Source organism: Notolepis coatsorum (genome assembly GCF_963971535.1).
Source record: "Notolepis coatsorum genome assembly, chromosome: 13".
NCBI lineage: Eukaryota > Metazoa > Chordata > Actinopteri > Aulopiformes > Paralepididae > Notolepis > Notolepis coatsorum.
The window spans coordinates 78,991,959-79,014,833 of NC_140177.1; the positions used below are offsets into that span (position 1 = coordinate 78,991,959).

A 22,875-nucleotide genomic window follows, 5' to 3' on the forward strand; every position below is an offset into this window, starting at 1 on the left:
TTAAAGGGATAGGTCTGATTTTTGGAACCCAAGCCCTATTTGCTTCTTACCAATGATGTTGTTGATCAGTAGATGGAGTCCTTTCTTTCAGCACAATCCATACAGTTCCTCATACTAGCTCTGTCTAGTTAGCCACAAACCAATGCAAAGTCCTTGGGCTCAAGCTCCTGTCTGTACAAGCTGACTGAAGACGGAAATCTACACTACAGTACACAGAGAATAGATTTCAGTTGTCTTCAGTCAGCTTGTATAGACAGGAGCTCGACCCCATTGACTCCTGTTGATTATCTTTTAATTGATTTATCAATACGACAGGGAGAGTAAGCTATCTTAACATATTAATGCCTATTAGGCTATACAACATGTTTTACCAACTGTGAACAGGCTGAAGAAAACTAGGCCAATTATTCAATATGACACGATGTACAACTCAATGGAACAACTTAACTTAACGTAATGTCAGGTCAGGTCAGCCAATTGAAAGCCTAAGTAGCCTTACACAGAAGAGTTTTATAGAAATATTTATTGCAGGTTTGGGGAACAGGGCATTTGTTGTATGTACATGCGATAACAAGATAACACAATATAAATGTACAATATAAATACTTCCATGTGTAAATACTTCCATGTGGATGCAACAACAGCTTGTTACTGTTTGAAGCAACACTATACAACGGGCATACAATACAGATTGTGGGCAAGATACAAGTTCACATGTCAAAACAGCCTATTATCATTTTATAGAGAGAAGAAAAACGTTTGTGAACATCAGGTAAAAACACAGTGGCCCATATTTATCAAGCCTCTCAAATTAGGACTTCACTCTCCATACTCCAGTTCCATCAGTCTGAATCAACACAACACCTGTCCTGAAGATCACTGTAGACTGTTTCAGTGGAAATGCGTTGCTAGGGAAACAACTTGGACCCAAGTGTATTTTCTGTCAACTATACTGATATTAGCAAACACAGCAACACAATCTGAATCTGGGTCCATTCAAAATGCTTACGTTGTCAAGTTGAAACCATCTATATGCATTCCAACTTTGACGTGCTTGATAAATACCTTGCAGTATTCAAGGTTTTCGGATATTTGAAAAGTGTAAGGTGCACTTAATTTGTATTTATCTTGGATGGTCGTGAAGCTGGATCAAGCCCCACCCAAAGCTTTTCAAACCTTGAACCATACAGTTGTGTGATGGGCTTCTACACCTAGTGGGATATAGTGAAACATGGGACCAGTATCTTTACTGTCATGCAGAAACCACTGTAGCTAGATAGAGCCGGACTGACTGACGTGTTTGACTTAATTTCACAAATTGAGGCCTTGCACAGAATGTGTGTGTAGTTCTCTTTCTTCCAGCATTTTCTTTTGAAAGTGGTTACCAATGGGGGTGGCTGGGTGGCGTAGCGGAGATTGCGCTCGTCACCAATGCAAGAGACTCCGGTCTCGACTCCCAGAGTCAGCGTTGCCTGCGGCTTGGGCCAGTGACCAGTCGTCATACTATCTCAATTGGCAGAGGTAGCGGGTGGAAAGTCGATGGGTGGGGATTGGATGTTGTGGACAGCGACTCCTACAGGTCGGTTGGGTGACGCCTGTACAGCAGAGACAGGAAGTATCGGGGGCAGCGTGAGCCTCCCACGCGTTACTCCTCGCCACTGAAAGTCCGCGCTGTCTGGTGAAAAGATACGACAGGCTGCCTCCTCGTGTACCGGAGGGGACACATGATGCAAGGCTTCTATCCTCACTACAGCCGACCAGTGGGAGGCATAGTCTAGCAACATTCAAGACAGGGGAGGGGAGAATTGAAGGGGAGAATTGAAGGGGAGAATTGGCGATACGAAATTTGGATGGGAGAAAAATAAGGAGAAAAAGTGGATAAAAAAAAAGAGAAAGTGGTTACCAATGGTTACAAGCAGCCATACCGGAAGAAACAGCATTACACAAACATTCCGTGCAAGGCCTGAACTGGATGGTTGACCACAGAAAGCCAAAGTTGGACCATACTGTACATGCATGTGTTTTCTTTAGCAATGAGCGACTCATTTCTAATTGCTGCAGCAGGGGTTTTGGTAAAGAAGCTTTGGACATGCAGTGTATGTGAGCAGAAAAACTCCCATATGCACAGACACAAACACACACTCATGTGCACACACACACACACACACACACACACACACACACACACACACACACACACACACACACACACACACACACACACACACACACACACACACACACACACACACACACACACACACACACACACACACACACACACACACACACAGTCTATCCCTCTATCTCTCACATACCGTAGACACACAAACAACTATTTAATTCTCTGCAAATTACCATATCTGTATAGCATTTGGGTTTGGTTGAGAGCCCAAAATGTTTTTGCATCCAAGCAAGATGTAAGACGACCAAGCAGGCAAAAGAGAAACAAAAAAGGAATACATTATTCACATCATCCTATCTGACTGAGTAAGGTTTAGTTTTGGTCCTTGAGCTGCAGTTTCTGAGATTTCACACATTTCCTTCTAAATATAAATGTGCCACAGATATACTGTGTGACGTGAGGTGTCTTGTGGGATAGGACAGGGCTGAGTGACACGACATGTCAGCTCTAGAACGGTACAACTTCCAGAGAGGGGGAAAGCTTTCATGGACATTTTAGTACTGCTTGAAATATTCCTTTAACAGCATGTCATTTCAGAAAGACCATTTACATTATTGATAGCAATGCACATAATTTCAAAAGCATCACATATTACATAATGGAGGCAGATACTGTCATATAGGCAACAACATCAAATCTCACTGTCATACTTGAAAACTATTTGACCAATAAACATTAAGTCATTAGATGCTCCATAGTTTGACACATGCTATATAGCTTTTTCGGAAAGAAGTTATACATATAGCATACTTTTATTATATGAATATGAAAAGGAATCTGCACTTAGACAATCCTTTGCGCTCCCTCCATCTGTCAAAATGTACATCCTAATATCTTTCATTGAGTGTATTTGGCCCAAAGTTAAGGCATCACAACTGTCTCAGAGATTTCTGCTAATTGACCATATCAACTGTTGCTTCCCTCGTGATTGGAGGATCAAGAAAAGAGGGTGGGGTTTGAGATCGGTCAATTATCATCACTAGCCATTTTCAGCGTCTGATTATTTCACACCGGCCAACAACTAACCTAGGATAATATTAGTTTTGATTCACCATATCCCCAAGTCCTGCAAGACGCTTTCCAGGGGACAGAGCCTAACATTGAATTCCAACAACAAACCATAACCTCATTAGGTCTGTCCAATGTGTCCATCAGTGTTTCCCACAGGATTTTGTGAGACTGTGGTGGGTGAACCTCTGCCCCTCTAGGGGGTTCCAGGGGCATGCCCCCCCGGAATATAATTTTTTTTTAAAGATAAATGCATCAATCTGGTGCACTTTGAGAGCAAAATAAAGAGGCTAGATCTATGATGAACTTTGTGCTCAAAACATAAAATCGAATAGAGCATACAGTACATTTGAGCCATCAAAGAAATTAAGCAAAAGTGGTTACCTGTGTTGAACTGGTTTATTTTTTTAGAAAATAAAAAAATATACTGGATTACTATTACGACTACTACCACTGCCAATACTACTGATACATCCCTATTGACAAACTTTATATTTAAAAAAATAAAATAATAAATAAAATAAAAAAACAATAATAATTTTTTTAATTAATACTTTTTTTTGGTTCATTATAAAACTGTGGCGGGCCCGCCACAGTCTAGGTAATTAATGGGAAAAACTGTGTCCATCACTGTGAGATATCTTTAAAGGCTTTACTAGTATGCTGGCAAGTATGACTTATTTTCAAATCAAACAACATCAAACTTGATGTGATACAACACACACGCGCATACACACACAATGCAAATTTAGCAAATGTGCAAGCAAAAAGTGCAGACTAAATATTCCTCTACATTGAAGATAAAGTGACTTCAAAGTCGCATGGATTGCACCATGTAACAATACGTTTGTAATTTAACAAATAGATTTTTGTTTGGAATGCATTTACGGACAGCAGAGCCATGTCTCTCCTTCACAATTTTGATTAATACATACAGCAAGATTAGCCAGATAATTTCCCAATGTCTCTCTCTCACTCCCATAAACCAAAAGCCAAATCTTGAAATTCACCTTTTCGAACAAGGATTAACACTCCTTGATTCCTCCTTTTTAGAGACAAATCGAGCCTGTAGAGTCTATGTTGACCTCTGTGCTGTCTAACTGTGAATACAAAACATACAAAGTCCATCATCACACTGAACATCATGCTTTTTTCCCAGAGTCTGGGTCCTCAAAATCCCAAGGGCAAACATCCGCCATTTTGGCACTGCTGGTTGTTGGAGGTTTGTAACTAATGCTCAGAGAGTCCTCTCTATTTCTTTCTGGTGAAGTCTTAGTCTGAGCAAGGCTGCCGGGTGGTGAGGGCTCCGTCTCCCAGGGGCAAACCTCTGCCTTCTTGTACTCCGCCACCCCGGGGCAAACCTCTGCCTTCTTGTACTCCGCCACCCCAGGGCAAACCGCTGCCTTCTTGTACTCTGCCACCCCGGGACAAACCTCTGCCTTCTTGTTCTCTGCCCCCCTGGGGCAAACCGCTGCCTTCTTGTAATCTGCCACCCCGGGGCAAACCTCTGCCTTCTTGTTCTCTGCCCCCCCGGGGCAAACCTCTGCTTTCTTGATCTCCGCCACCCCGGGGCAAACCTCTGCCTTCTTGTTCTCCGCCACCCCGGGGTCTCTGATGGAGCTCCGCCTCCTCCCAGAGGTTGGTCCACCACTCTCCGAGGATTGGCTGATGCGTCTCCTCTCTGATGATGAGGGCTTACTGGAGGAGCTCCGCCTCTCCTTGACTTTCTCCTTGTCCTTCCCTTTCTCTTTCTCCGCCCTGTGATTGGAGGAGCAGGAGTCTTTCCGTTTTCTCTTGGAGTGCGGCCCGGGACTGTTGCAGCTCTTCTCCTGCTTAGGGGAGGGCGGCGCCTCATAGTCCCATGGACAGATCTCCACCATCAGGCAAGGAGGTTGCAGAAGGCTCCCTGTGGACCTTGAGTAGTCCGAGTGGAGGACCTTGGGCTTCCCGTCGGTGGGCGTGACACTTTTCTTGCGTGTGATCCTGTCAGGGGAGATGGCATCGGAGTCTCTGCCCATCATTGGCTGCTCATCGAAGTCCCAGGTGCTGACATCTGGCCTAAGAGGGAGAGGCGACCGGGGTGACCTAGGCTTTCTGGTCTCTTTGCCATCATCCTTTTCTCCTCCTTTACTGGAGCGACGTCTGTTTGCAGAGGATGGCCCTGGTCTCTGCTTCTGCTGGGACCTACTGCCCTTGGTGCTTCCAGAGCTACTGCCCCTGTTCACTACAATGGTCTCTCCTGGGGCAATGGAGACATGCTTCTGGGACTTTCCCTCTGAGGGAGTTGGGGGGTCTTCCAATTCCCAAGGACACACCTCAGACAGGTCATACAGGTTTCTCCCTGGTTCACAACAGATGGACGGCTGGCTGCCACTCACCTGTTTCAAGCAATAAATACATTTGGTAATCATTATATGAGTCAATCAACTAATCAGTGTATGGATTAATCCATCAAGGGATTTATGACTTAATGACTCAAATCAATCAATCAATCAATCAATCAATCAATCAATCAATCAATCAATCAATCAATCAATCAATAATGTATAGGACATTTCATACAAAACAAGTATTCAAACTTCAAAAAGGGTTCCTGTGTAGCTTAATGGGTACAAACAAATGTCTTTCACATTGCAGAAGCTGCTTCTCACCTGTTGTTTCATGATGCCCATCTTCATGGGGGTCTTGGAGTACTCTACTGATTGGCTGATGATCATCTTGGGGTAGTGCTCTGGGGTCTCATCCACCTCCGACAGCATCCTGCCGTCCCGTCCTTTCAGCCCCTTCTTGCTGGCATCTTCCACACTGTGCGTTTTGTTGGCAAGGCCTGGCATCTTCTCCTTGGCGTTGGCGATCACACTCAGAGACTTCTGCATGATGGTCGTCCGCAGGTGTACCGGCTTCTTCTCGTGCGTCAGGTTGTGAGCACTGGCTGACTTCCAGAACAACGGAACAGACTCCGTGGACTCGGCCGGCTCCAGCCTCGGCGGCGTCACTGGTGGCTCCGGTGACTTCTTGGCGTGCTTCCGCCCGATGAGGGAACCCAGGAGGGACCCTTCCCCAACACTTCCAACAGGAGTCATCTTGTCCCCTGCGGTGGAGTCGTCGTTGCTTCTAGTTTCGTCGACCTGGTCACAGACATGGTCATAGCTGTGAGACTTCTTCAGACCCAGGACTTTGTTCTTCAGGGATTCATCCCGGGCTTTTCCTGATTGGAGGATTAGAAAAGGTCAACTCAAATTTGGATGACGTAAGCAATACAGAAGTCTGGCACTGGGAGGAGTATTAGTTCCACTGATATGACTTATGTTCTTATTTCCACCCTGGTATTATGCTCAGGGTCTTACCGTAGTGGGTGGGGTCGAACGGGTTTCTTCTCAAGGTGCTGCGGTTACTGCTGTGTTCGCTGCCGTCCTCGCGGCTGCCCTGGCGGCTGCCCTGGTGACTGCCCTGGCGGTGCATGTGCATGGTCTCTGGGATCTCTGTGATGCGTCTCATCAGGGAGCGACCCAGGCCTTTCTTAGAGCTGCGCTTCTTCTGCAGGTGGGGGTTGTTGGCAAGCATCTTTTTACGTTTATAGACCTCCAGCTGGGAGTACAACTTCTTCAGTTCGTCCTGAGATTGAGGGCAAACAGAAACACGTGAACCAGGGTTGGGATCACTTCGATTACAATTAAATCAATTGTTTTAACATAATTTAAACATAATTGGTACTTGCTGATGACAGAACACACATTCTTAATTACGTGGATAGATAAAATAGGTTGGATAGGACGACCTTTTCATGCCAGGCAATGCCAGAAAGCCCACTTCCTGAATTGGTTGAATTGAAAGGGAATTGATCCCAACTCTTTTGGGGGGACACCTCAGATTGCAGAACTTGTAAATATATAACTACCATCAAACTACTATAATTACAAACATACATCCCTGAGTGCAACTGGCATGCTGTTATAATAAGATACTTGTGATTTGGGTCAGTTTCAGTTACAATTATTACTAATTAAAGTGAATCATAATTTCTTTTATGTTTTAACAGTGTCATTATAATATCCGTTAAACTGTACATCTCAGAATACTTATTGCATTGTAACACAAGCACAGTGTCTTCCAGATGAATAAATTCTCAGTGACAGCTCACCCGTATGTCCTCTGGGTCCAGGCTGTGTTCGCTCCAGGCTGACGTGATGCTGCTGTTGAGGTAAGAACCTGACCTACCCATGTCCAGCTCCTCCTCATAGGCCTCGGTGGCAATGTCGTCCCTCGCCTGGGTGCCCTTGGACAGGAACTAGAAGACAGGAGGTGATGAGTGGTAATTACTATGATGGATGCCATAGGAAGGGCGAGGGCCGAAGGGGAAAGAGAGCGAGGGAGAGACTGGAGTGAATGGGAATATATTACTCAATATATCACGTAGAGCTAGAATAATATTACTATCATGTAAAGTTGGAATATATTACTATCATGTAGAGCTGTAATATATTACTATCATGTAGAGCTGTAATATATTACTATCATGTAGAGCTGCAATTTATTACTATCGTGTAGATCTGGAATATGTGTGAGGTGTGATATAGAGGGAGGTAAGGTGTGATGACTGTGCTCCCGTTTGAAGGGAGCATGAAGAGGAATACCATGCCACACAAATGATTAAACTCATTGATCTGCATCCCACTTATTCAAGGTGCACTGTGTACAAAATGTAAGTGATGGAGTTTGAAAGGTCCTTATTCCAAATGATCGAAAATCTTAGAGTGCCACTTTAAATTTGGAAAAGGGTTCAGAAAGGAATGTGGCCATTATCTGCACAGCGCCATCCCTCACCGGGTAAGAACACAGGCAGAGACGAGGCTGTGAGGAAAATCTTGAAGTGAAGCGATGGAATGATCGTGAAAGAGGAACGGTTTCACGTGTGTGTGTGTGTGTGTGTGAGAGGCAGAGGGAGAGGACTAGATAATGGATATGATCTGATAAATATCAGTGCTGATAGCTTTTCATCAAATGTGCTTGAGATGATTAATTCAGTGTTTTACTGGTAGAGATAGAAGCCTACAGGCTAATCATTGGAGAACAAACCCCACCCCATGTTCTATCCCAGTTTTAAGACAGCAGGATTTTCCAGGCAGAACTTGGTGGCTGAACCCCATTGCAGCAGTGAAGCACAGGACGTGGACAACGTGGGACTCGGCATGCATGAGCTGCATGGAGCGGCGAGAGGACAAAAGGTTCCCTCGAAGGGTAACAGGGACAGGGGACAAAAAAAAAGAAAATAGAAAAGAGACAGATGGTATATACATCACAGAGGTAAGGGAAATTATTAAAACACACATCAAACAACCAAATAAAATTACAAAGAGGCATACATGAAGCAGAACAGTCAAATGACAGTTAAAAGGCTGGGTGACAGTCGTAGGTGTCTGAGTTACCCGTCTTTTAAGTAGAATCAGCGGCTAGTTTTTAATCTAGCTTCTTTGAGCAGAAGCTCACTCAGACCTACTGGAGAACAGTTTTCTCTTTCACTTCATGACGACCAGTGTTTTACACACCTGGCCGCAAGGCTTTACTTCACTTCCAATAAAGACATTTTAACTGACGTTTTTTCTCGACCTTCAGTCTTCTCCTTCACGCCTGTTTATGTGAAGGTTTATTTTATTTGGATCCCCATGGTAACAGCTAACAACAGGGATCCAAATAAATATAGATAAGATAGAAGTGTGAAGGAGAAGACTGAGGGTCAACATTAAAAACAAAAACAAAAGAGCCTCCGTACACTGTCTTCTTCACTTGCAGTTAAAACCTTTATATTAAATTGTGTGCTTCTCAGTGTTTTGGAATGGAACGATTATTATGGAACGATTATTAGGTGGTCATAATGTGTTAAATAGGTTAGCATTTGCTCAATAATGCTTTGAAACAGGAGTTATTTAAAAAACGCTGTTTGCTCATGATCCCAAAAAATTACGTAAATTAACAGTTTGTGAGTATTACAAATGTTTTGGATTGATTGTAAACAAATCTATAAACAGTTTCACAGCGTAAAATCTATCTGTAATACTTTATAATACAGCCTGTGTTTTACAGTGTAATTACCCGGAACTTACAGTGTAACTTCCTCGTATGAATCTGTACATATACAATCTTTCTTTCGTTCTTACCCCGTACTTACTCAGTAAATACAGAGTAACAACAGGGGGCGGGCTGCTATTTTATATGTACAGATTCATATGAGGAAGTTATACTGTACTTGGCGGCTGGGTGGCGTAGCGGAGATTGCGCTCGTCACCAATGCAAGAGGCTGCGGTCTCGACTCCCGGAGTCAGCATTGCCTGCGGCTTGGGCCAGTCGTCATACTATCTCAATTGGCAGAGGTAGCGGGTGGAAAGTCGATGGGTGGGGATTGGACGTTGTGGACAGCGACTCCTACAGGTCGGTTGGGTGACGCCTGTACAGCAGAGTCAGGAAGTATCAGGGGCTCCTCGCCACTGAGAGACCGCGCTGTCTGGTGAAAAGATGTGACAGGCTGCCTCCTTGTGTACCGGAGGGGACACGTGATGCAAGGCTTCTATCCTCACTACAGCCGACCAGTGGGAGGCATAGTCTAGCAACGTTCAAGACAGGGGAGGGGAGAATTGAAGGGGAGAATTGGCGATATGAAATTGGGATGGGAGAAAAATAGAAAAATAAGGAGAAAAAGTGGATACAAAAAAAGAAGGAAGTTATACTGTAAGTTGTTGTAAATATCAGGGAAGTTACACACTAAACCACCAATTGTTCCTCGTTGTCTTTCTTTTCTTCTGCTGTACCTACATTTAACCTTGTGGCTCCCTAGAACTGCTGACACACACTGGGCTTAAGAGATGAAATGATGGCTCATGTTTAAAGCCATATAATTTGAACTGTTTACTATTTTTAAAACTTCTTTTCCCCCAGTAACAGTAATAGCATAATCTCAATATATCTCTAACATATTACTCATATTTCGGAATTATAACCACTCAAATCTGTGTTTGTTTGATACAACGTCTTTTTTCATCAAAAAAAAACTGATAAATATTTTTTTTACCATATTTCTACACATTTCCGCCCGAACATTACACGTTATGAAATCTCGACGAAATACCTCTGAATAAGAATTAAAAAAAAGATTAAAGATTCAATGACTAATTCGGCCAGAAACGGCTTTGAGGCGAAGCGTTACTAAGCGCTCATAGATACCTAAATGTCCTGCGGTCGGTTCCAAGTGGTTCTACGGCTGGAATCTTGAACTCTGGTCGCTGGTGGGAGGAGGACCAGACGTGCTCCGTGCAGTGTACTTCCTCATTGGAGCGCGCCGGCTATGGGGGGCTCGTGTTTCGGCGTATGGCACGCTGTGGACTACGGGGTCCGGTTCGCCTCTGGTTCTGTGTTGAAAATCCACTCGCTCGAACCCCCCCGCCCCCCAAACCATGTATCCGCAGTTTCAATCACCGGAAGCCCGCAACAGCCTCTCTCACCCTCCCCTGAATTGTGGCAAAGTTAGCTGTAGAGCGATTACGCCACCGTGTGTTTTACATCGGTAACAGCACATCCTAACGCTAGACGGGGTTCTTAGCTTGTGGAATATGCAAAGCATTTGGTAAATATATCGAGAATTTAACGAATGAGAGCAGATTTAAAAATGGTTAAAAATGCCGTTTTAACATGGGAGCGGGTGGGAGTAGAAAACATGACCAGGGGTAAACAAGGCACTAAACACTATAACTATTCTTTTAGAGTGTTTCATATTATAAGCTTTTGACACAATAAACATATATGTAAAATTAAGATATTTTCCCAATTTCATGAAATAATAATAAACACAGACACCGCTGTGCTCACACACACAAAATATTTCAAAAAAGTAGTTTTCATGACCAGGGAGCCACAAGGGTTGCAGTAGGAACCAATAATTATTTTATGTAGGCTACAGATCAATATGAGGAAGTTACACTGTACGTTCTGGGTAATTACACTGTAAAATGTGGGCTATATTATAAAGTGTTACCAATCTATCTTTTTGTACTGTATGGAACACGTTGGTTGCTTCTTGCACTCTGTACGGAATACCGCTGACCCTTATTTCACTTCAAACCTTTATTTGAACTCATAATAAGTTGATAAGCTGGGCATTGTCCGGAGTTCATGTGTGAACGATGCTTTAGATAAAGAAAGACATTTTTTAACAAGTGGTGGGACCAAAATCTTCTTTTTCTTTTATGTTACTGTTTTTATTCAATGACAAACGAAGAATGCACATGTGAAGCAGTGCCGGCCTCAGCTCTATGTGGTACAAGGGATCCCTTGGCTCCTTTCCCCTTGGGTCTTCAATTAAACAGCACCAGGAGACAGATTGGACCAACTGTTCAATTGTAGTTTTACCTTTTCCTCTTCCATATGCTTGCATAGAAGTCACTCATGTAATCAGTACACTGTGCAATTATTGTGCTGTATGTTTCAGTCAAGGTGGTCTATTATTAAATTAAATGTCGTTTTTGTACTTCTTATTTTTTTGTATGTCTGGTATGCATTGAATTGTAATTCATAAAAACTATAGTCATTGTGAAAATAACAATGATCATAAGATGTTGAATCAAACTCACACTACATCTGACCTCAGCTGAAGCCAGTGCCCACACCACCCTGCTCACCCAGGTAAGACAGTTATTTATATCCCTCAATACTGCTTTAATACTGTGATGTGTGTCTGTTTAATAAAATAAATAATGGTCTGTCTCTGTATATAGTATACTAATAGTATATAGGCTATTTGAATCTTTTATTTTTTTAAATGATCTTTTCCCCCCTTCTTTTTCCATTTTTCTCCCATCCCAATGTTAGTCGTTATGCCAATTCCCAATCCCCTTCCTGGTCGTTGCACACTCTACCCCCTACCGTCAGACTGGGAGGGCGGAGACTATCACATGCTTCCTCCGACACATGTGTACCCAGCCCACCGCTTCTTTTCACCTGGCAGTGCGGACTCTCACTGGGAGAGTGTAACGTGTGGAAGGTCACACTACCTCTCCCAGATCCTTCCCTTGCTGTGCAGGCGCCCCGACCGAACTGTAGGAGTCGCTGTTTACAACGACCAGGACCCACCCTCGCCGGGTTTCCCACCCGCTAACACTGCCAATTGTGTTAGTATGGACGGTCGGGCCAACCTGGAAGCACCACAGCTGGATTCGATCCCACTGTCTCTGTGGTGGTAGACAGACGCTTAGTCCGCTGCGCTACCCGGCCGCCCCGGCTATTTGAATGAGAGTCTCAGAGTGCTACAGAGTTAGCAGAGCCTACTATCAGAGGCCAAAGTAAATACATCACATATATGTTCTTTTCGTATATTTATCCCAAGCTTTCTCCAAATACTCAAGTGCAAATACCCTGTGATCAAAAATCCATTTTAGTCTATCTGCATCACTCAACCACATTAACTCAAAGTTTTTACACCTGTCAAATAACTTTTGTAAATCGCTTTGGATAAATTCCCACATGTAAATGTAAATGTAATACTATGGTATAATCCTATTTAAACCATGATATTGATGGTAATATTGATATGAAATAGGAATACCACGATCCTTCTTTTGTAAGCATCGTATTCTCAACTGGTATTTGTACCTTGGGAACGAGCAGCAGGCCCAGAGTCACGGTCACAGTGAGGTGTGTGTGAGCGAAGAACAGCATGAACATCCAATCAGGCTGAAGCCCGGGTGCCAAGGAGAACCTGGAGAAAAAGATCAACAACGTAGAGTAATAATAAGCACAGTGCTTCTGTACGGCTACGAGCCAGGTGGTGCTCGGTACCATCTGTGCCGTTCAGAGCATGTATAGACGGATGCATGCACACCAGCACGATTGCACACACACACACACACACACACACACACACACACACACACACACACACACACACACACACACACACACACACACACACACACACACACACACACACACACACACACACACACACACACACACACACACACACACACACACACACACACACACACACACACACACACACACACACGAATAAGCCTGGCATTTGAGGGACAGAAATAAAAGTGTAATTTTGAACACATTAAAGCAGGGCATCAGAAAATTAACCAAATTAACCAATATAAACATTCAACAAACAAAATACATTATTGAGGCTTATTGTGAAACTGAGAAAGAACGAAAAAAGTTAAGGGAATAATTGAACCCTTGCACTGGAAGAACAATATAAGTCTGTTTTGAAATTATTTGGACAGCCCATGTATTTGCAGTTGTGAAGTTAATCTAAATCATGTGTGTGAATGTGATGTATCACAAGAAACTACTCAACCTTGACTGTCTTTAACTGCGAGTGACCACATTACTCTAACTTACCATCTTTAGATGATAAAGTTTGAAAACATTGTTCCTCTGAAAACGTCAAACAGACTTATATGGTTTCTCGTCTGAGGGAGAACGGCATTGTGTTATACCAGCTGTGCCATTTACATATCCGTTTCCTCTCTGTGCAAAAGCTATCACATTAGCTTAGCCTAGCAACAATAAAGCTATCACATTAGGCTAGCCACTTCTCATCCACTTCCATTCATTGTGCTAAGCTAGGCTAACACGCATTCGGATAGCTTTCTACTGAACACACAGAGTGGAAACTGGTATCTCCCATTTCCCATAATGTTGGCATGTTCCTTTAAGAAACTATCTGTGTTTGTGTGTGTGTGTGTATGAGCGTGCAGTCCGCGCACACATATGTGTGTGTGTGTTTTCACTTTATATTGGCAGATACCTGTACTACGGTGATGAAACATAACATACCATTTCACTGGCACCAGCACTGAACGTTCTCTCGCAGGCTACAGAGAGACTATGAGAAGGACATCAAAAGCTCAAATGTCAACAAGCTGTACACTAAAGAGCTACAGTACATGCTGTCGCCAATTTCCAAGAACCGATCAAAAGCAAAGACCATGACAGATAAATCAATCTAAGATGAATTGCAGACTAATTCAAGCGGCAAATTAATCGTAGCCAAATTTCTCAAAGAAAATATGTTATCACTGCAATGACCTATTAAAGAGAGGCAAAGGCTGTGAAAAGGTTCATCCGTGCCAGTTTCAAACAGGGTAGGTGTGTGTATGTGTGTGTGCACATGTGCATGTGAGTGTACACTCATGTGTGTGTGTGGCTTTTGGCTCTTTCATCTCTCCCAGGCTAATTCAGCAGAGATCACCATGTTGGCCAAGGTGGCTCTGAGGTCACTACAGTGGCGGCCGCCACTGGGGGGCGCTAGGGCGCCGCACCCCCCTGCCGCCCCCCCCTGGTAAAGAGAGGAGGAGAAGAAGAAAATGTTTTATTTTTATTTTAGACCCCTAAAAATAAAATAAACATGTTTAAAATGAATAATATTTACTCATTTTAAGTATGTTTGTGTTTCCAATGCACAATATAACGTTAAAATATAAAATATTAATAATCGTTTTCCTGAACAGGAAGTGACGATTCTGTCTGATAAAGAACGTTCCATTACCTTAGCCGCATTTCTCCTGCCGTATTTCGCTCGGGCTAGACGCAATAGCGATCTGAGTGCGCGTCACTGTTTCATCGCTGTATCCGTCGCAGCCAATCAGTGCGTAACGCGTTGTGCGTTGAAATATGATGTTTATGATGGAAGCCGGGCGCGATTTGAAGCGGTCTAAGCAGCAGCGTCTATTTTTTTTTCCGTGGCAGCATTTCTTTCCTTAGCCGCATTTCGCGGAGACGCTCTCTGATTGGCCGACGCGGCGATGCCAGTTTTTTCCTTAGCCACAGTTTGCAACATGTTCGAGGCTGTGTGTTGTGAACTTGTGATTCAGTCTGGAGTCTGGACAGTGGGCAGTAAGTGGAATGGATATACATCGACAACAGTCTGGGGGACAGTCAGTGGACATACACTTTATTAAGCCCTCCGGCTGGACCACGTTTCAATTAAACAAAGTGAGTTAATTCTCTCTCTCTCTCTCTCTTAGCCAACTCAGCTAACTTTAGCTGCTGTTAGCCACTCAGCTAATGCTTAACTAACGCACGCTCGCTCTCTCTCTCTCTCTCTCTCTCTCTCTCTCTCTCTCTCTCTCTCTCTCTCTCTCTCTCTCTCTCTCTCTCTCTCTCTCTCTCTTCTGTTGTGCTGCCTGCACCCGCCGTGGTGTGTCTGTGTCTCTCTCTCTCTCTCTCTCTCTCTCTCTCTCTCTCTCTCTCTCTCTCTCTCTCTCTCTCTCTCTGCCTATGCGTGTGTTTGGAGACGGAGCAAATTTGTTTCTAACGTTTCTATTTATATATTGTGTTTCAAGTTGTGAATTAGACTGTACTTTATTTGGCCAATGCGTGGTACATGTTTGGTATAGCGCCCCCTAGCGCCCCCTCTGGAGAATAATCCAGGAGCCGCCACTGGGTCACTATCCCTCTGTCACTGCAGCCAATAATGAGATTCACCCTCATTAATCACGTTAGTCATTCAAAAAGATTCTGTGTGTGTGTGTGTGTGTGTAGGCGGGAGGGTATTTATGTGGTGTTAGAGTTGAAAAGCAACATCAGAACTTTAATGCCAACACACACACACACTGTGCAGCTTTCTATTGTGGTGGTGGAGTTTAGGTGCACTTTAGTCTGTGTTTGTAAATAAGTAATGTTTTTTTTGTGTTGTTTTTTATGCTGTGCGTTTATGTGAATGTTGATTAGTGGTAGTTGAGCTATGATTATAATTATGTTGTCATTTCGGATGTATGGAGGCACTGTATGCTTGGTTAAAGTTGTGAATGGAGGTGTATTCATTTCACATGTGATCCAGGGACGTAGCGAGGAGTGGGCTGTAATTGGTCGAGATACGTCACGTGGTGTCAGTGAAACTAGTAAACAGGAAGTTGCGGGGAATTTGACAGCAGCGAAGGGAGACGAGTGAGAACTGGTGAGTGGATGTGTGTAAGCGATTTGTTTTAAGAATGATAGTAGTATTGTGGTAGTTATTGATTGAATGTGTGTTTTGTTTCAAGGTTTGTAACCTGTTGGAGAAAGAATTAAAACCTTTTTACAACTGAGTGGCATCCTGTCCATCCCTTCACCCCAGCAGCGGGAGTAAAGCTGCACACACACACACACACACACACACACACACACACACACACACACACACACACACACACACACACACACACACACACACACACACACACACACACACACACACACACACACACACACACACACACACACACACACACACACACACACACACACACACACACACACACACACACACTTCACAAACACTGGGAATTGTTTAATTTCACTAAAACTGTATTCACTGGAAGTAAGCTCAATGAGAAAATGCATAAGAAGGGCTACTGTAACGGTCACAAAGGGGTCTACTATATCTTTGTTATTATTTAGTTGCAGTGCTTTGTTCACTAAGTGGCAAAAACACAGACAAAGGGTGCCAGGGTGCCACCATATTTTCTTTTGATCCACCTTTTCTCCTCTTTTTCTATTTTTCTCCCATCCCAATTTCGCTGTGCCAATTCTCCCCTCCCCTGTCTTGAACGTTGCTCGCATATGCCCCCCACTGGCCGGTTGTAGGGAGGATAGAAGCCTTGCATCACGTGTCCCCTCCGATACACGAGGAGCAGGGGCGGATTTAGGATTGTAGGAGATCCGGGGCTTAGCCCAGATGGGCCCCCCCCCCCCTTTTTTTTTAATTCTTTTTAGTTTTTGGGCAGGCACGGGGTGGTTCGGAGGGGGTCCGGCACAACCCCCTCCACGACAGATTTTTTTTGAATTTAATGAACCTGTATGTGCAATTTCCTGCAATATAGAGCCTTCAATCTTGACCAATAAAGCTGCTCTTTTCACTATAAAACTCAGTTAACCATAACGTAGTTATGGTTAGATTTATATATTGGGGGGGGATATATCATATTTTTCATATAATCAAAAAGTGGTGGAGCAAGATCATACCTTTGCTCCCCCAAGTTCAATAGTGGGAGAGCAGAGATGCTCCGAATGCTCTTATGGCCAGGCGTCTATGATTCACTGATACAAAGTAAAATAGTGCAGTGCAATAAAATAGTTAGTCAAATAGAATAAAATAATGCAATAGTGCATTGCAATAAAATAGTTATCATCGTATTTTTTCGGGAGGCCGGTAAGGAGTGCATTACAGTAGTCGAGTTGGCTTGAGATAAAGGCATGGATCTGGTTTTCAGCGTCCTTTTGATTTATAAATGGCCGTACTTTAGCTATGTTTCTAAGGTGGAAGAATTAAGTTTTTGTCAACTTGTTGATTGTGATTTAAAGCTTAGGTCTGAGTCTACCATAACACCAAGACTTAACTCACTCAAATACAGTTAGCAGCTGGATAGACCACAGATGGAAATTAGCTTCTGCTAAATCTGGTGCAAACATATTTTCATGTAACAATGATGAATTGTAAAAAAAAAAAAAAAAAAAAAAAAAAAAATCATTTATTTTTTATTTTTTTTAAACTAGATTCAGGGCTTTTCAGAATACATCCGGGGCTTGAGCCCAGGTAGCCACCCCCTAGCTCCGCCCCTGACGAGGAGGCAGCCTGTCACATCTTTTAACCTGCAAGCGCGGACTCTCATTGACGAGGTGTAACGCGTGGGAGGCTCACACTACCCCCGCCATTTCCTGTCTCTGCTGTGCAGGTGTCCCCCAACCGACCTGTAGGAGCCGCTGTCCACAACCTCCAGATTACCACCCATCGACTTCCACCCACTGGTTCTGCCAATTGAGTTAGTATGACGGCTGGCCCAAGCCGGAGGCAACGCTGACAGCCGGATTCGAACCCGGTGTCTCTTGCATTGGTGACAAGCGCAATGTCCGCTGCACCACCCAGCCGCCATAGGGTGCCACCATTTTGAAACTAATTTCAAATCTAATTGTTGCTACATGCTAAAAATAGGGAAGAGAAACTAACTGCGCTTCAATATATGCCAATAACGTTAAGTTTTGTGGTTTATTATCCCGAGTAATAAGAGATATTAAAAAAATGTATACAGAAGTAATTCGCTTGTTAACAGAATTCGGCTGTAGGGCGACAATAATGTGGTCAAAAGGCATGGGCCCTCATTTATCAACAATTCTTAGAAATTGTTCTATCTTTGTTCTTAACACTTTGAGCGCCACGCCTGGTTTTCCGTTTTACCGGCTGAATGCCATCATCGGCGCCAATGTTAACGTTAATATCGCCTAATCTATGTTTTAAATTATGGCTATGTGTCTAATCTGCCCATCGCATTATCAAAGACTATTTTCCAGTCAGTGCTGTGAAGGCAGATTGTTTTTTTATCGCGTCGTTTCCGTTTTAGAGCATTTAGAAAAGCCCCCGTTTTGATATAAAAAAACAGCTCATTCTGGAGCATTCTATGAAAATTGTCTTTTAGTGGAATATTCCACAACGTTGATATTCGTCAGCCTTTTTATGAATCGTTTTCAAATAAACGCTAGATGATCAATATTATACGTGCACGCAAGCACATTACGGCCGCGCGCGGATAATCGCTCCGTTGATTTCCTCACAGACTTTTACAGTGAAACCGAAAGAAGACATTTCACAAAACAGCTTATAACTTCATCAAACTTACTCTGATTATCCTAACACTGATAACATAGAGTCCTTACCTGACATCAGATGGTATCCAACTGGTATATTCCAATTCCTGATCACCATTCGAAAAAATCGATACGTGTATGGATCCAACGCGATACTGTAGATCTCCATGATCCGCGGGGATCTGAGGTTCCAGAATGAACTGTGGTAACCCCGGCTGGATCAGTGAACTGGAAAAGGTGGAGTACCGGATTTTTTTCCCCATTCATTTTCATTGAGTCCATTCCAAAATCACTTATGTCATCTGGGAGACGACAGGGGGCGCTTTTTTCCACAGTGATCGCCGGCGCCCCTCGGCTATACTCGGGTAGGCTCGGGTGATGCAATCATTTTTCAGATCGCAAAAAAAAAAAAAGAGAATCCGAGAAATCTCGTGAGTGGCTAGCAACCACCTATAAAAAAAACCCAGAAATCTCGTGAGTGGCACGGAAAGTGTTAAGCACATCATTTAGAATGAAAAAAACGGGATTTATCACACGTGCGTACACAGGTCGTACGCACACCTGTCTTGATAAATATCACTTTGATCCTACGCTGCAGCTCGTGCACGGTTTTACGTATTTGCATATAGCACCGCCCGTAATTAACCATATACGGTAATGGAACACCCCCATGAAATGTGGAAAAGTGGACTAAGTCGAGGGAAGCGTGTTATGGAGAAATACGTGACAGGCTGACAGACATGTACACGTACGGTGATGTCGGATATGATATCTATTAACTTAAAGACCATATTAACTAATAAAGACCGTGCTGGAATATGACTGCCTTTTTCCGTTTTGTTCTATTAATACCCAGGGATTAAAGTTCTCCTCAATTTTATTCCAAATCGCGACGGATTTTCCGTAAATTTTCTACCTGCTGCATATGATTTCTAGAGGCATACAATCTATTTTGATGTCGGTATTGGGTAGCCTATATAAACAATAATACGAGAGCATATACAAGAACAATGAATCTCACTGCCATGTATGATGTAGCCTATACGCCATGTGTAGCCTGCCTATATGTGATCAATACAAACATGAACTTGAATTCCATCATGTCTGTGTGCGGGAGCTCACAAGGCTGTTGTCACAATGTAAATAAGAACGTGCACTGAAAAGTTACAGTATGTAGTTGGTTGATTATTTGTATGACAGTCATAAACCCTTGCAAAAAGTTTTATCAGTTATCAGTTTTATTTAATGAATTGAAAACATGCAGCATGCCTTTCCTCCCGGCAGCAACGATAGTGGAATCCCTTTCTATTCACATAACTGCATTTGTGATGGAGCTTTGACAGCTACATGGGTGGTACAGTAATAACAGTCTATTACTCGATCCATCTACAATATCACGATGGACCGTGCCATGTAGCATATGTATAGCCTGCCATATGTAGTATACGGAGCGAGGTAATTTATTCTAACCAACAAATTGAAGTAGAAAGCATTTCGTTGTGACCAATCTTATTTGGAAACATGACACAAAATAATAGTATGTCGCTTTTTATTTGAAACAATATTTAATCGTGTTTGGAGGTGGGTGTTCTGCGTCTGCCCCCCGTGCCAAACAAGCAGGCAGGCCAACCTCTTGTTCGCGCGTGAGCCCGTTATAATTACACTGTCGCTATCTCACAATGAACTATAATGAATTACGGTTCATACAGAAGTTGAACACGTCATTGTTGAAACTAATGCAAGGAAGCTTATTTCCGTGGTGCAATATTCAATATTCTACCACCGGGCGCCAGCTACGCATGCTCCGAGCTGTGCGTATATATACGCACAAAGTCAAGCACAAGTTCAAATTGATAAGTCCCACACTTTGCTTAGAAATTATCGTACGCAGGGGTTACGCACATATCTCTGCGTACGCAACGTTGATAAATGAGGGCCATGGTTTCTATCTTGAGCCTTAACTGGCGTGGTTTATTATTTACATGGCAGAGCAGTAACACTACAGGTCTTCTCTTACTGAGAGACTGGGGGGAAAAGAAAGAAGTGGGAGGAGACACAACTATTTATACTCGCCACCTCACCTAGAGCGCCCTCTAGTGGAAACAGTTATATATGCAGTTAGACAGTTACTAGTGTAAACAGTTATATATGCAGTTAGACAGTTACTAACAATCCTACACAGAACCTCTGCCTTCAACACTCCCACTTAGGTTTGTATTAGCATACTGGGTAATTTCTTCGAAAGACATTTTACAAAGGAAATAATATACTCCAAAAACATCAAAAGAATATGGCAGTCAATATCTACACACCAAACATGGCCTCTGCAAATCTCTTCAATTAAAATTTGGAAGCAGGTTTCGTCATAGCGTCTGCTACCATGTCGTCCGTTGGACAATACATCAGCGTCATCCTTTCTTCTCTGATGACAGATCTGATGAAATGGTATTTTATATCGACATGTTTACATCTCTGTCGGCACACAGGGTTTCTAGCAATCGCAATGGTTCCCTGGTTGTCCTCGTAAACAACAGTCTTCTTATATACATAGGTATCTATCCATTCGAGCAGTTGTTCCAGATAAATACACTCATGTATGGTCATAGCTAGAGCCATATATTCGGCTTCACAAGTTGATAGGGCCACTGTGGGCTGCTTCTTTGTTTTCCAAGAAACCAGTGAGCTGTTTGTGTTCAAACTAACACAATATCCTGTGGTACTCCTTCTATCGGTGATGTCAGCTGCCCAGTCTGCATTACTGTAGGCTTTAAGCCCTAAGCCCTCGCTGCTCTTTCTGAAACACAGCTGTTTATCTACTGTACCTTTGAGATAACGAAAAACATGTTTTACCGTAATCCAGTGCTCCTCTGTGGGATCAGCTAAATGCTGTGATAACTTACTCACTACAAAACATAGGTCAGGGCGAGTACATGTCGTCAAATAGATAGGCTACCCACAGCTTCCCTGTACATTTTTACAGCTGTCAGTTTCTGAGCATCCTCCTGGTAGTCCAGTTTTTGATCACATGGTGTATCCCTTGTTCTACATTCCTGCATGTCAAAACGTTTCAGAATCTTTTCCACATATCTCTTCTGGGATACTGTTACACAATTGGCAGACTGTTCAAAGTCCATGCCTAGGAAATGCTTTAACCTGCCAAGGTCTTTCATTTTGAATCTGTTGGAGAGCATCTCTTTCACCTGTGCTAGGCTCCTGGTGTTGTCTGCTGCTATGATCAAATCATCTACCCAAATGACGATGATCACTTTTCCTGACTCCTTTGACTCCCTCGAGTAAACACATAGGTCTACTGGGTTCGGTAGGAAGTGATCTTTGATAAGGCATGTATGAAGTGTAGCCGGTGTGATCTTGTCTGCGTTGTGTTTTAAAGTCGATTCGACCCCTGTTAAGGGATCGCCCTGAGTGGGAGTTGAACCCCGGACGCCGGCGCCGCGGGCGGCATCACAGACCACTAAGCAAGAAGTGAATTCACTGCTTGCTTCCGGGTCTGGATGCCTCTGGGGAGTGAGTTTACTTGCAGTACCGCTTACCATCCACAGCCACGTCACTACTTGTACCCGTGACTGTGGATATACTGCGGTACCTCCGTTACACTCACCCCACTAAACTCACTCCACCCAGGGCATCCGGGTCTAACGGCACCACATGTAGCCGGTGTGATCTTGTCTGCGTTGTGTTTTTAAAGTCGATTCGACCCCTGTTAAGGGATCGCCCTGAGTGGGAGTTGAACCCCGGACGCCGGCGCCGCGGGCGGCATCACAGACCACTAAGCAAGAAGTGAATTCACTGCTTGCTTCCGGGTCTGGATGCCTCTGGGGAGTGAGTTTACTTGCAGTACCGCTTACCATCCACAGCCACGTCACTACTTGTACCCGTGACTGTGGATATACTGCGGTACCTCCGTTACAGAAGCATCTCGTTACAATTTCGCCCAGACTGTTTCAGGCCGCAAATGGATTTTTCCAGCTTACACACTAGCTTCTCTCCTTTCTTTTCGTAACCCTCAGGTTGTTCCATATATATCTCCCTATCTATGGGTGCGTGCA

The 22,875-nt window shown here is 43.5% G+C and overlaps 1 protein-coding gene across 1 annotated transcript in view; it reads right to left on the reverse strand.

Annotated features, from left to right (window-relative positions):
• Window positions 1–4,335: 4,335 nt before the first annotated feature.
• The window catches only part of gpr158b (G protein-coupled receptor 158b), a gene marked incomplete at both ends in the record, with an annotated part of 501,095 nt that continues 482,555 nt past the window's right edge, over window positions 4,336–22,875 (reverse strand). Inside the window, 5 exons of the mRNA XM_084327721.1 lie at window positions 4,336–5,571; window positions 5,845–6,401; window positions 6,541–6,808; window positions 7,335–7,481; window positions 12,830–12,935. Coding sequence (XP_084183847.1) covers window positions 4,336–5,571; window positions 5,845–6,401; window positions 6,541–6,808; window positions 7,335–7,481; window positions 12,830–12,935 — 2,314 coding nt within the window. The remainder of the gene's footprint in view (window positions 5,572–5,844; window positions 6,402–6,540; window positions 6,809–7,334; window positions 7,482–12,829; window positions 12,936–22,875) is intronic.